Here is a 13819-nt window from a genome sequence, read left to right on the forward strand (position 1 = left end):
GGCAATTTAATATTATCAAAACAATGTAGGGGTTTGTTTGTTTGTTTGTTTGTTTGTTTGTTTGTTTGTTTTTAAATTGGACATGAGCTAACTGTATTTTATCTGGGATGCTTTAAATGTCAATGTTCTACATCTACATTCATTCAATAAAAAACAACAACAAAAACAGCTGAAATCTGCAAGAAAGACGTGGCGTGTTTTACCCGAGAGGATGAGGAGTTCGGTGATCTCGCCATCGCCCAGGAAGGCTGCTGCATGCAGCGGAGTGCGCTTCTCTGCATCCTGATGGAGGAACAGTGGTGCATTATGAGACAAGTGACCCTCCCACATATGAGCACGTCACACAGTTACAGTCCTAATCGTCTCCTGGCAATTTTCCCTCTGTGATGGTTTCTGTTATCTGTTTGTATGACTTTGCGGCTGTTTGATCGAGTCTCTGTGGTTGTTGTCGTGGGGGGGGTTGCCCCTTTGTGGTCATTTCTGTGTCTCTGTGTGGCAGTTATATGTGTCTTTATGTTTCTTTGGGGGTGTTTTTTGTCTATGTGTGGCTCTTTTGTACATCCTTGTAGTTGCTCTGCATTTCTCTAAGGCAAAGCCAGTCTGCACAGCAACATTTAGAGCGCTCTGTGGAGTTTTCCTGTAAACACAAAAACCTCTCTTTACATTCACCAAACACACAGTGCACCACCAACAGATGGATCTGATAACCAAATCTATAAGTATTTTAAATCCAGTGCTATTTCCATTCATGCAGCTGGTATGAGGTCACAGATGAGTAGAGCATCAGTGACCTCGTGCTCAGAGCGTCTCATTGAATAAATGCCCATCACACTGGCTGAGTGGGCTGACATAAGCAGAGAGGACAGCCCCGACATGTGTTGTGTATTTATACCCATATGAGCAGATGTGTAAATAAACACTCACCCTGAACTCTGGTTTTACTGACTCTTAACTTGGAGCCCTAATTCCCTCATTCTAAAACAGGAAGTGGGGGTGGAACGAAGAAAAAGGTGGTTGCCATCGAGTCCAGTTTTATTTCCCTAAAAGCTGACTTTGGGCAAAGGAAACTTTTTCTGCACTAAAACATGCACGCTTACAGACGATGGAGAGAACACAAGTGCTTTGTGTGAATATTTGTGTCCTGGATGAACAGAGTTATGGTGAAACCACTTAAGTTAGATTGATATTCTTTATAAATTCAGCACATGCAGGGTGAGCTTTTTATCATGTGTCACTTACACACATCTGTCATGTGTATAAGTGTATAAACCAAGAGCTAAAAAAAAAAAGAGCTCACTCTTCCTCCACTTCACAGCAGCAGCCAGTGAGGTAAGTACCTGCATACAGTTTATTTGTGAATACAAACCATCTGCTCTGTGGAAAATATGAATAGGTGAGTGTTTCACATGCACAGAGACACAATGCCTGTTTGGTGTACGTGTGACCTTACCAGAGCATTGATGTCTTCAGACTTGTAAATGAGCATACGGATCTCTTCAGAATCTCCACTGAAGATTGCCTGGATGAGAGGAGGCTGTGGGGACGAGAAAGAAAACAGTCACGTGACCACTACGGACGTTACAAAAGGCTATGATCCTTCCCACGGTATGAAGTGCTGCCTATGTGTGCAGTACTTAAAGCTGCAGCGTGTACAAAAACTGCAGACTGTACACAAAAGAAATGCAGGCCTTCCCTTACTTCTTATATCTCCCGTTTCTCTGCGAGACAGAGAAACTACTGTGGAAAATTCTTGGTAGATACACATCACAAAAATAAAAAAGGGCTCAGTGTGGAGGTTATGTCTCCGATGCCCCTATTATTCTTTTCAGGATGAGAGAGGTGAGGTAAATACAGGCCCAAACAGCAGATATCAGAGGCTTTTGAGGAATGCAAAAAACACAGAAAACTGGGACAACATGTCACAGACTTAAAGGCCAGTTTTTAGGTTCAGGTTCATGCAGGTTTTGTTAAACAGTATTAAAGCCAAATATGTTCTTTAAATGTTTGTATTAAATAAATAAATAGATTTAACAATGACTAAACCATTATCAAAATTTTCACAAGTGAAACAGCAACCAGTGTCCGAAGGAAAATAATAATAATAATAATAATGCATTGGATTTATATAGCGCTTTTCAAGGCACCCAAAGCGCTTTAAAATGACATTATTCATTCGCGCTCACATTCATACACTGGTGGAGGCAAGCTACAGTTGTAGCCACAGCTGCCCTGGGGCAGACTGACAGAAGCGAGGCTGCCATATCGCACCATCGGCCCCTCTGGCCATCACCAGTAGGCGGTAGGTGAAGTGTCTTGCCCAAGGACACAACGACCGAGACTGTCCGAGCCTATGAGGATTGCAGGTAATGTATCCATCGGCCCCTCTGGCCAACAGGCGGTAGGGTAAAGTGTCTTGCCCAAGGACACAACGACCAGGACAGAGAGGCCGGGGATCGAACCGGCGACCTTCCGGTTACAGGTGCCCTTCCCAACCCCCTGAGCCACGGTCGCCCCTACAAAAAACCCTGAAAAGGAAGGAAGGAAGGAAGACTTTGACAAATTAGTTAAGTTCTGGTTCTTTGGAAGCAAAGTATGGGAATATAATTTTTCCTGATTACATTTCTGTTAACGATTAACCTGTTTTGAAACAAGCATGAATTAAATTTTGAAACACAATCACGATCTATGCACAGACGTTACATAAACTCATGACTTTTTAAAAAGTCTATTTTCTACTTTAGCCTATGAGGATTGCAGGTAATGTATCCAGTTTAGGTTCAGTTTATCTCATTCTGCTTAATCTATTAAATTATCAGCTAGCTTTTTTTTGTTTAGGTTATTGTATCTAATGTACGCCAATCACTCGTTATCACTGGTGTCATACTATTTGGGCTAAAATAGCAGGTGATGTTAGCTTGTTCAGGCGAGCAAAGGAGCTAACTATTCTTTTTTTAGGCTATTATGTTATGTTGCTATGATATCATTGTCATAGCAACATCAGTAGCAGGTTAATATTACAACTACATTACAACATTTTTTAAGCATTAATATCTAAATATGTTTCTTTATTGTTATTTTTATAATTTATTAATATTCTGAAGGCGGCAAATTTGTATTGGCGAACAAGAGTAACAGGATTTTAGAAAATGATTTTTTTAAAGACAACAGCAAATGCTCCCATTTGAAAACGTGAAAACAAACAGATATAGCTCCTTTACTTAAAAAAAATACTAAAAAAACAATTAGAAATATAGTCTAAGGAGCTTGGAAAGAAAAGCGTCTGGACTTCTTAAAGTTGCTTGAAGATGTTTCACCTCTCATCCGAGAAGCTTCTTCAGTTCTAAGGTCAAATGGCCGAGAGTCCCAGATTTAAACCCAGTGGGAGTATCCCCCCAAAGAGGGACAAAGGACCCCCTGGTGATCCTTTAATCACATGAGCCAAGGTGTGAAAGCGGGTGTGGGACCTAATCAGCCAGGGTTTCGGGTGAGCTCATTGTTAAACCTGGCCCCACCCTATCATGTGAATTCCTGAGGTCAGATGGCCCAGAATGTGAGTGGGCGTTAAGGTGTCTGGGAAGGGATCTCAAAACTGGATTATAGATGGCAGACAATTGGTGTCGTAAACCACCGCCTCTGTTCAAAGATGGTTGCTCACAGTGGACATAGATGGCCTCTTTCACTCCTCTTTCAAACCATCTGTCCTCTCTGTCCAAAATGTGAACATTGGCATCCTCGAAAGAGTGACCTTTATCCTTAAGATGCAGATGGACTGCTGAGTCTTGTCCTGTGGAGGTGGCTCTTCTATGTTGTGCCATGCGCTTGTGAAGTGGCTGTTTGGTCTCTCCAATGTAGAGGTCTGGGCATTCCTCGCTGCACTGTACAGCATACACCACGTTGTTAAGTCTGTGTTTTGGAGTTTTGTCTTTCGGGTGAACCAGTTTCTGTCTGAGTGTGTTGCTGGGTCTGAAGTACACTGGGATGTCGTGCTTGGAGAAAACTCTCCTGAGTTTCTCTGATACACCGGCTACATAGGGGATGACAACGTTGTTGCGTCTGTCTTTCTTATCCTCCCTCGCTGGTGTCTGATCTTCGGCCATTTGACCTTAGAACTGAAGAAGCTTCTCGGATGAGAGGTGAAACGTCTTCAAGCAACTTTAAGAAGTCCAGACGCTTTTCTTTCCAAGCTCCTTAGACTACAATGACCTGGATGACTGAGAACCTTCACAGACAAATTAGAAATATAGTCAAAATGCCTCAATTTAAAAATTTGCAAAATTGAAACCGAAATGTAGATGATGTGTAGATTGTGCTCATTGTGTTATTTATGAACCAGGCTGAGCAGAGGGAGGCCTCACTTCACTTCCTGTGCGTTTCTGCTACTCCTGCCTCACTTCCTGTTACACAGTCTCTCCTTCTCAGAAACCTGAGAGAGGAACCAACCACAGAGAAGTTTTTCACTTCTGCTTTAAAAATACAGCACGCCACAACACTTCTTCCTCATCTGACTGTTTCATTCCCCTGAATGTAATTTTGCTGCAGCATCCATCATCTCACTCACTGCTGAGAGTGAAGGCAGACACGTGTGCGCAGCATGTCGCAGGACTGTAGCTGTTACTTTTACTTGCAGTACACAGGAGTTGCTTTTCTACCACACTAATGTTTAAAGCTGCTAGTTCAGATCAGATCTAATGTGTAACACCGACAGAGTCACACAATAATGCAAATAAGCTCATCTATGCTCGTTCCCACACTCACAAAATTGCAGTGATGGAGTCAGGATTATAGGCATATTTAGCTCGATGCTTAGTGACTGTAAGAAAAACACTCAGCTGGCATCTCTCAGGAGTTGGCTGGTACTGCCACAAGAAGGCAACGATTCATAGGATGTGTCAGGGGAATACCTTAGTAGAAAAGCTAGTGTCCTCTGTTGGGAACTCTAGTAAATAAATCCAATAACTCAGAGAAATGCTAAGTGAGAAATGCACTGAAGCTTGAGGAAAACAGGTTTAGACAGGAAATGACATCAGGACTTGGCTTTCTGCACTAGTCTTCCTGGTATATCATCCCCACAGGCTATTTCAAACACAGGAGCTCATTATTGCAGCTTGCACACATTCACGCACGCAAACACAAACACACACACACACACACACACACACACACACACACTTCCCATTAGCCTTAAGGCAGAACCAGTGTGACCAACATCCCATTAGTAACCAATAACGATGAGAAAATGCTCTTCAACGTGCAGTGTCAGCCTGCCGGTAACAGCCAAACGTATTTGGCCATAACATATGCCTTTTTGTGTTAAGGATCTAATAATTATATATTTCAAATCAGAGTCACACTTCTTCTATTCTCAAGTTCAAGTGTGTCAACTGTTTAAAACGCCCAAACTCTATATATCAGAGAAATCGAGAGCTACTAGAAGAAAATTTTTGCAGTAACTCTGAAAACTGATGAATATTTTTACTACTTTTTTCCAAGTATGTGCTGATTTCTGTTAATGACTATTCTGTCCCTAAAAAGGTCATGTTCTCAACTCACTTGGAAAATGTTATGTAATGAAATCAGCACAGAAGTTGTTTTCATGCCTTTTTCCAAAAGTATTTAAACTTACTGGTATACAGACGCAAGGATCACGTATGGGGATATTTAGCAAATGAGTAGAGGATGAGGGATAAGTTAAAGAGGAACAAAGTCAAAAAATGCAAGTACTGTCAAGCTGCATCTACAAAGGAAGAGATTTGCAGCAGTGTGGTGACTACAGACCAAAGAAAGTCAGTGACGTTCAGCAGTTTCAAGTGACTACAGGCAAAAAAAAAAAAACCACTAGTGCCTTGAAGTAGGCATGTCCCAATATAAACCTATCTCAACTTTGAGGTGTGCAACCAATGAGACTGCAGAACACATATGACTCTGTAATAAATACATTAAAGGTTCTCTGTTCACTAAAATTAAAAACAAAAGACAATGTTAATCTCTTTAAATGTTACTGTTTTATGACATCTACACCTGGTGTAATCCTCTACAAAGCCTGGATTTAACAACAGGTTACAGTGATGCGGGAGATGTTTTTAACACTAGTAACTAGTCAGGAGCCATTGTTGTTTGTGGAGTAGCAATGCTGTCAAAGGCTAATGTTAGCTTAACATTTATGAAAGCACCTGACCTTATTTTTCTTTGGTCTAAATCAGTAATTAATAAGAACCCTGTTTGGGCCATAAACAGCAGAAGATGTGGAAATTCACTGAGCTTTATTTGTTGGACGTGCAAAAATGAAACCAAGATGGAAGTTCCTTAAACCTAAATTACACGTGAAGGCCAAAGACGTGGTTGCAAGACGACTTCAAGTCTACAAGAAAATGGCTCACTCACTCATTTTTGATCATACTGATGAAAAAGATCTTTTTTGAAAATCTTGTTCGTACCATGATTCAAAATCGAGGATTATCAATGGGAAGAAACCGCACACTCATGGGTAACAAGCTGTCAATAAGGAGTCATTAACCAATGAGCACGCAATTTCACAGTCAAACCTGCTCATCCTTGGTACGTCCATTTCTTTGCAACAGCAGAAACACTCATCTTGAGACATCGAAACAGATTTCACCAACCAATGGGTGACGTTGTGTCTATGGTTTTGGTTAACTCAGCTACGGTTCATAAGGTGACCTGGAAGCTGCTTGTAACTTTTTAAGTAGCTTTTGCTGTATGTGAACTGTGACATTCCAATTATGCACACAAATCTCACAAACACCAATATTCCTACATTCACTAATGTACTAATGTTGTCCAGTTTAGATTCATCAATCAGCTACCATTAACATGTTTTGGCTTATGCTATCCTGTTTAAGCTAATGGAGTGCTGCTTCTAAAAGCAAGCTGGGTCATTAGCATTCAGTCGATCAACATGCTTTATGTGCATGTGTTTTTTGGGGGGAATTTCTGAGCACTGATTTTACTAATTGTGAACAAGAACCGAGTGGAACCAGCTATTAGAACCTGAGGTTCTGGGCCGGTGCAGTACAATCCTCTCTCCTCCTTATACTGCACAAACATCCTGCATCTGATTACCAATGTTTTCATTCTACTGGCATCCTCCAAACACACAAGCAGGCTAACCTGAAATATATGTGCTCTGCAACAATGCCTTAATTTCCGCTGATGCCTGAGGTAACAGGCCTCTTACTGGCTCAGTCTCTTCTCCTCAGGCTCAGTGGCACACTTCAGACTTCCTCAAACAGTGAAAGCGTAACAAGTTGTGTTTTGTCCTTGTAATTACCTGGAAACGTTCCTTGTAATTTCCTGAACATGATCCACTATTCAGCTTTGTAAAGACAATCCTATGGTTTGGGGCTAATTATAAAGAAAGTTGAGAACGTTTTAAAAGTTGAGTTTAACACGAACAATTACGTATTTGAAAAGGACAAAATCGTTCCCATTTACTTCTGTTTGCAGTCATTTTTAAAGAGGTCTCAATATTTTACCTGCTTCAAATCGTGTGCACATCTACAACAGACACATAACTGTGCTTTGGCAGAAAGTCAGAAGTCAACGACTTCCTGTACTTCCTTTGCGTTCTGCCGATGAGTTTTTTTTACCCCACAGAGTCTTTCATTACCACGCATGCACAAAAAACGAGAGAGAAAAAAAAAGCACATGAAAAGTTGATGTTTATTCACAAACACATCTGAGGAATTTTAGACATGACGTCAACCTCGGAATCAATTCAGCAGATCACCAGTTAAAAGAGACGTTACAGCAGTGGGATTATTATGGTACCCACTGTTGATAAGCCCGTGATGAAAAAAAAAAGTCTGAGGCATCCAGTTATCAGGCATCATCAGCATGTCTGAAAATAACAGGAAGTGCTACACTTCTAGGTCATACACACAGACACACACACTCTGACAGCAGCTCTTGTTTCCCTCAAGACATATCTCACATGGCCACATGAGAGCTCTGCAGAGAGATGCTGAGTCGGTTAACTTTGAAAAAAAATCTTAATGTGAGATTAGGAAGGACCTCTGAGGGTCGTGATTCTCAAAGTCCTGTTTTAATAGGCGGTGTTGCTTTTATATTTTTATTTACAAAATCATGTACTTTTACACTTTCATGCTCACATCTGCTCAGAGAGGTGTGTGTCTGTGCTGCTGCTCACAGAGAGATCTTTGTAGTCACTGTGTATCTCTTCATTTTGTGCCCATATGTAGCTGGTTGTCTATGTGCAGCCATCATGTGTCTATTTGTAGCTGTTGTGTGTCTTTGTTATCAACAACTATCTCTTTGTAGCCAGTAAGTGTCTCTTTATAGCAATATTGTGTCCTGTAGCTGTTACAAGTTTCTTTGTAGCCTTTAAGTGTTTCTTTGTCACTTTTGTGATTCTTTTTGTAGCAGTTTGTCTCATTGTACTTTTTAACCAGTGTGTGTGACTGTAAAGTAACATAACAGCTGCAGACTGTGCCCGAGTTTTAAATGTAAATGTTCAAATTTATATTTCTCTGAACACCTTTAGGGCTGCTTGTTTATGACTTGTTTAAATAAAAATTCTTATTTTTCAACCTCTGCTGAAGAGTGCTGTACACATCATGTCAAGTATGTCTCCTTGGGACAATTTGAATTTTTTGAGTTGGAGGTCATTTTGGAGGTCCTTCACGAGAAGTCTGAAACATTACAGCACTGCTGACATACAGCCAATAAGCATTTTTAACATTTTCATTGTTGAGTTTGGAGGAAAAGTATCCAGATCTCTCAATACTGCTCTGTTACAAAGAAAAGTTATCGAATACATTTTTAGCTCATTAAAAACGATTACATTCATTTTATTTGAAGTATTAAAATTAAACGTACTCATTGCAGGACAACTATTATAGGCTATTCAGAGGACGACTACGGCTTTGATTAACTGACTGATTGCTCGATTTGTTGATATCTTGAAATTAACAAGGGCCAAACTGATAGCTGTGAATGACTTCAACCAATAATTCAAACCTCAAATTTAGTCTGTGTACTTTAAATTCAAACAAAAAAGAAAAAAAAGCAAAACTGTGGTTGAAAAATTGAGTTTCAAAAAATGGACAGGTTAAAATCATTTTAATATTATACTGAATAATTAATCAAGTAAATATTTCAGCCAGAATTCTACATAAAAATTGTCTGATTAAATCTCCTTCAAAGTAAAATATTCTCTAAGCTCCTCTTCCACATGTTCAAGGTGAAACAATCAGTTAATAAACAGAAAAATAATTTAAGAAAAATTTTAAAACAATACCCACTGAACGAAGATTTTAGCTTTTTCAAAGACAACTTTATATTTTGTGGTTTAACAAAGAAAGACATTTGAAGACTGTTAGACTGGGATACTTTAGAGTGTTAATTACAGAGCACAATAGCTTCTGATTATCAGCTAGTTCATTACTTCACAGTTTACCACTGAACAGTGTAGAAAAGCACTATATAAGAAGAAAAGCAGGATCTATAAGAACAAAAGACATACTTTTGCGGTCATTTTTACCAAAAAGCAAGTTTAATAAGTCAGTTACAGATTAATTGCACGGGATTAATATGCACTCATATAAAATGCACATTTTATATGAGTGTTTTTAAAAGATTTTAAATGTCATCTCATGGGCAAAAGATGGCCCAGAAGTAGAAGCAATACAATTTACACGGGCTGAGTGTTACTACTCTGCAGGATTTCAGAAACTGGCCAATGGGTTTGAAGGCGGACTTTTAGGGAGGGGACCTTAAAGAGGAAGGAGCTGAAGCAGCCTGATTCAGACAGGTTGCACTGAGAGGATGCATAAAGAGTCAGCTATCCATACTTAAAACTGTGAACTGTGCGAGTCTATTTTAGCAAAGTCCAAGAATAAAAAGCTTGAAAGTATTATTTTCAAACTTAGGGGCCTTCCCTGGGAAATACTCGGGTACTTTGACTTCAACACAGTAGTTACTGAAGACATTAAAAGCTTACAGGAGGAAACAGAACAGGAAATGTGAGACAGATGAGCTTTCACCATTTTAACGACATTTACAACAAATAATAAGGCCATTTTCTTTTTTTAGTGTTATGCTAATTTATTGATAGAGTCATGTGCCCAATCTGTAGGGAAGGAATCTATTTTATTATTTTCTAGGCTGTATAAAACTAAATAGCACAACATGTGCTACTGAAACACTTTCCTACCACACAGGAGGAGAAATACTGTGCTTCTGCAGGTCTGGAAGCTAAGCTAACTGGCTAGCTGGTCCTACCTGGTCGGCCAGTTTGAGAACAGCCATCTCTGGGTCAGCTCTGGCTGCACATCCACTCCCTCCGACACCGCAGCACCATGCACGGTGCGATGCTGAGCCCCGCTCCGCCTCTCCTTTCTCCGCTCTTCCCACGGGACTTGAGGCGACTAGATGTAGCGGTGTGGCTTTGTAGCTCTCTAGGAGTCTCACGGGCAGACGCTGAGGGTGATGGAGGCCGGGCCGAGCACCAGGGCCATCAGCCCCGTTCCACTGACGCTATCTGCGGCTACGCTGCTGAGCACAGTCGGCCGCTCGGAGTCGCTGGGAGGCGGGGAAGCAGGAACGGCTCGACCGACCGGTGTAAACAATCCACATTTATGGCTGCTGCTGCTGATCTTCTGTTGATGCTTCTGCAAGAATATTCCAAGCGTCTCTGCGAGCTGTACACCACCCACAGAAGGCTCTCTATCCCCCGGACTGCACAGCCTGTAAGCCTCCCAGAGAGGCAGCCAGGGTGAAGTCAGCTGAACGGAGATCACACAGGAAGTTCGTGCTTGTCTCTTTAGATGCAGAAGTGGAGGAGAAGCTTCCTCAGCATCAACAACAAGCAGAATACCCCTCGCTGCTGCCATCCACTGGATACAGAGAGAGGCCGAAACGCAGTTACACGATCCAAAAATAAGTAACACAAAGCATGAAAAATGAATGCGTGTAAAGAGAGATGGCTGTGATCACTGCAGTGATGTAGGTTATATAAAGATTTAGTGTAATTTTCATTCCAGATATTTGTTCATGAATTAGTCCCACTTCAAGTGACAAATGTCATTTCTGATAAGATAGGCAGACATCAAGCACCATGTAGATAGAGCAGATTGTTCTTTGTGGACTAAAACCAGTTTAATCCATCCATCCTGCCTGGGAGCTCCATATTCAACATCTGCTATCCATCCTCTGCACATGTTCATACCATCTCAGGCTTGCCTCTAACGCTGTCTCCAAAATGCTCAATCTAAACGGTCCCTCCGATGTACTAATTTCTAATCCTGGTCATACTGAGATGAAAACGTTAACATCTTCAGCTCTGCCACGTCCAGCTTGACTTCCCATCTTTTTGTTAGTGCTACAGTCTCCAAAACACACTACATGGTAGCAGGTCTCACTACCATCTTGTAAACGTTCCCTTTCACATTCATCTTCACCCACTCCACTTTGTTTGCACTCTCTTCTATTCAGTTCATTTCACTTTTATTTGTAGAGCACCAAAATCGCAACAGAAGTCACCTCAAGAAGCTGTGGTCTTTAAGGCAAAGACCCTACAATAATACTAAGAAAACCCCAGCAATCAAATTCCTCCTTTGAGAAGCACTTGGCGACAGTGGGAAGGAAAAGTTTTTAACAGGAACAAAGCTCCGGCAGAACCAGGCACAGGGAGCGGCAGCTATCTGCCCTGATCCAGATCTTTGTGTGCTGTCCGTTGGTTCTGATGGTTGACCCCGGGTATTTAAACTCATTTACCTTCACTCTCTGTAGTCCTTGCATGTTCATCTTTTCACTGGTCTATCTCTCATTCACACATATGTGTTCTGTCTTGCTTTTACTAACTTTCATTCCTCTTCTCTCCAGTGCATACCTCCACCTCTCCATACTCTCCTCCACCTGCTTCCTACTCTGCAAACATCCTGGCTGCCATCATCATCAACCTGTCCATTGCCACTGTGAACAAGAAGGGGCTCAGAGCCAATCCCTGATGTAATCCCACCCCCACTTTGAACACCTCTGTCACTCCTTCCAGACATCTCACCACTGTCTTGCTGTCCTGACTTCCTCGTGCATTTCTACAGTTCCTCTTTCTCAAGATCCACAAAGAATTGACAGTCACAGTGCAACTCCTGACCTCTACACTTCTCTATTAACACCCTCAAAGCAAACATCACATCTGTAGTGCACTTTCTTAGCACAAAGCCATTCTGCTGCTCACTGTTCATCACCTCTCTTCTGCTCTACAGTTGTGGTGAACATTTTACACACTCCTGGTGTACAGGGACCTTGGTGGTCCGATCCTGGCTGCTCCAGTCTCAAGTCTGGATCCCTAAGTAAAATCTCTCTCTCAGGGACAGACTGGCTTGTAACAACAGGGTGGACGACCCTGTTGTTTAAGATTTGTTGTTGGGCTTTTTGCCTTTATTCAGTATTTTATAGCAGACAGAAAAGCCAGACCAGAGGAAGACATGCAGCACATTTCAGCTATATGGTATGTGCTCACCTGCTCGAGCAGTAAGCTAAATTGGCACCAGACAAATTCTTTTTCCACTTTTCATCCTCATTATAAGACTTTTCCTTTGCCAGCTCAACTCTCTGCTGCACGACTAGACTTCCGGTACTCCCGTCTTCATTTTCCTTCACATTTTCTTTGCTAATCTCTGTCTTTGAATATTTTACTTCTTCATTCCACCACCAAGCCTTCTTGTCTTCTTTTTTCTGTCCAGAGGAAACACCAAACACCTTCTTGACGGTTTCCCTCAGCACTATACCTGTACTTTCCCAGTTACCTGATAAGTCTTCCCTACCTCCCAGAGCCTCCCTGCAGCATTCGTCCCTCTTCAGCTTCCACAATTTAACCCTTGGCTCTGACTTCACTCACTTCTTCTTGGTTTTCGAAGTCATCTCACTTCCTGCCTACATTCTCCCCTGACACCACCTTGCAGTCTCATATGTTTTTCGGATTGCACTTTCTGTAGTAGAAGTACTCCACCTGTGTGCACCTTCCTACTTTCTTATACATCACCCAACTTACTCCAGAATTCCTTTCTTTTCTACCTGAAATCCAACCTTTAGTGCACTGACCCCCACTGCTCCTGGCTTTGCTTCTCTTACACCTGGTCTGTGCAAGTCATATATCTATCTTTCCTTCTTTCCATCGTGTCATCCAGCTCTCTTCCTTTGCCGATCACAGTCCCTACATTTAAAGACCCAACTCTCAACCCCAAACTCCTGCCTTTCCTTCTCTCTCGCCTCTGAAGATGCCTTTCCCTTTTCTTCTTCTTCCATTGTCTGCAACAAACATAGTTTATGAACAGTGAGTACGCTGGCTTGTGGCCCAGCCATGGCTGGGTTAGACTAAACTTTAAACCAAGTCTTTACCCTAAAACATTGTGATTTAACTCATGTAGACTTTTTTTTGTCCCTACAAGGAAGTTTTAGAGAGCAATACTTAACTTATGACTTACATTATTATCCTGAATATTTCCAAACCTAAACTTAAGATAAATATTCCCCCTAAAATATAACCATCTACCTTTTGGGGACTGACTTTTTTGTCCCAGTAAGGAAGTTAAGAAGCCACAGTACAAGTACACAGTCTGTGTAGTTTTCATGCATTTCTTCATAGTTTACTCTGTTAGTTGTGCGTTCTAAAGGTTGTAATGGAAGGAAACTGAAGGAAGTACGGTGCTGTGCTGTCTCTTGAACTTTTGCTCACAGAGAAATGTCTCAATAGACTCTGGATGGTTCTCGTAGGGTAAATAATAACGACACAAGTCTTTTTGTAGTCCAATGAAAAATTTAGCCAAAGCGAGACCTT

The 13819-nt window shown here is 41.4% G+C and overlaps 1 protein-coding gene across 2 annotated transcripts in view; it reads right to left on the minus strand.

Annotated features, from left to right (window-relative positions):
- The window catches only part of ankrd44 (ankyrin repeat domain 44), a 35147-nt gene extending 24323 nt beyond the window's left edge, over nt 1-10824 (minus strand). For both annotated transcript variants that reach the window (XM_063498312.1, XM_063498313.1), the window contains exons 1-3: nt 10261-10824; nt 1451-1534; nt 204-282 (exon numbers count right to left, since the gene is read on the minus strand). In XM_063498312.1, the coding sequence (XP_063354382.1) occupies nt 204-282; nt 1451-1534; nt 10261-10287 (190 nt within the window). In that variant the 5' untranslated portion in view covers nt 10288-10824. The remainder of the gene's footprint in view (nt 1-203; nt 283-1450; nt 1535-10260) is intronic.
- Nucleotides 10825-13819: the final 2995 nt, after the last annotated feature.

This window comes from Pelmatolapia mariae, linkage group LG16_19, assembly GCF_036321145.2.
Source record: "Pelmatolapia mariae isolate MD_Pm_ZW linkage group LG16_19, Pm_UMD_F_2, whole genome shotgun sequence".
Classification (NCBI taxonomy): Eukaryota; Metazoa; Chordata; class Actinopteri; order Cichliformes; family Cichlidae; genus Pelmatolapia; species Pelmatolapia mariae.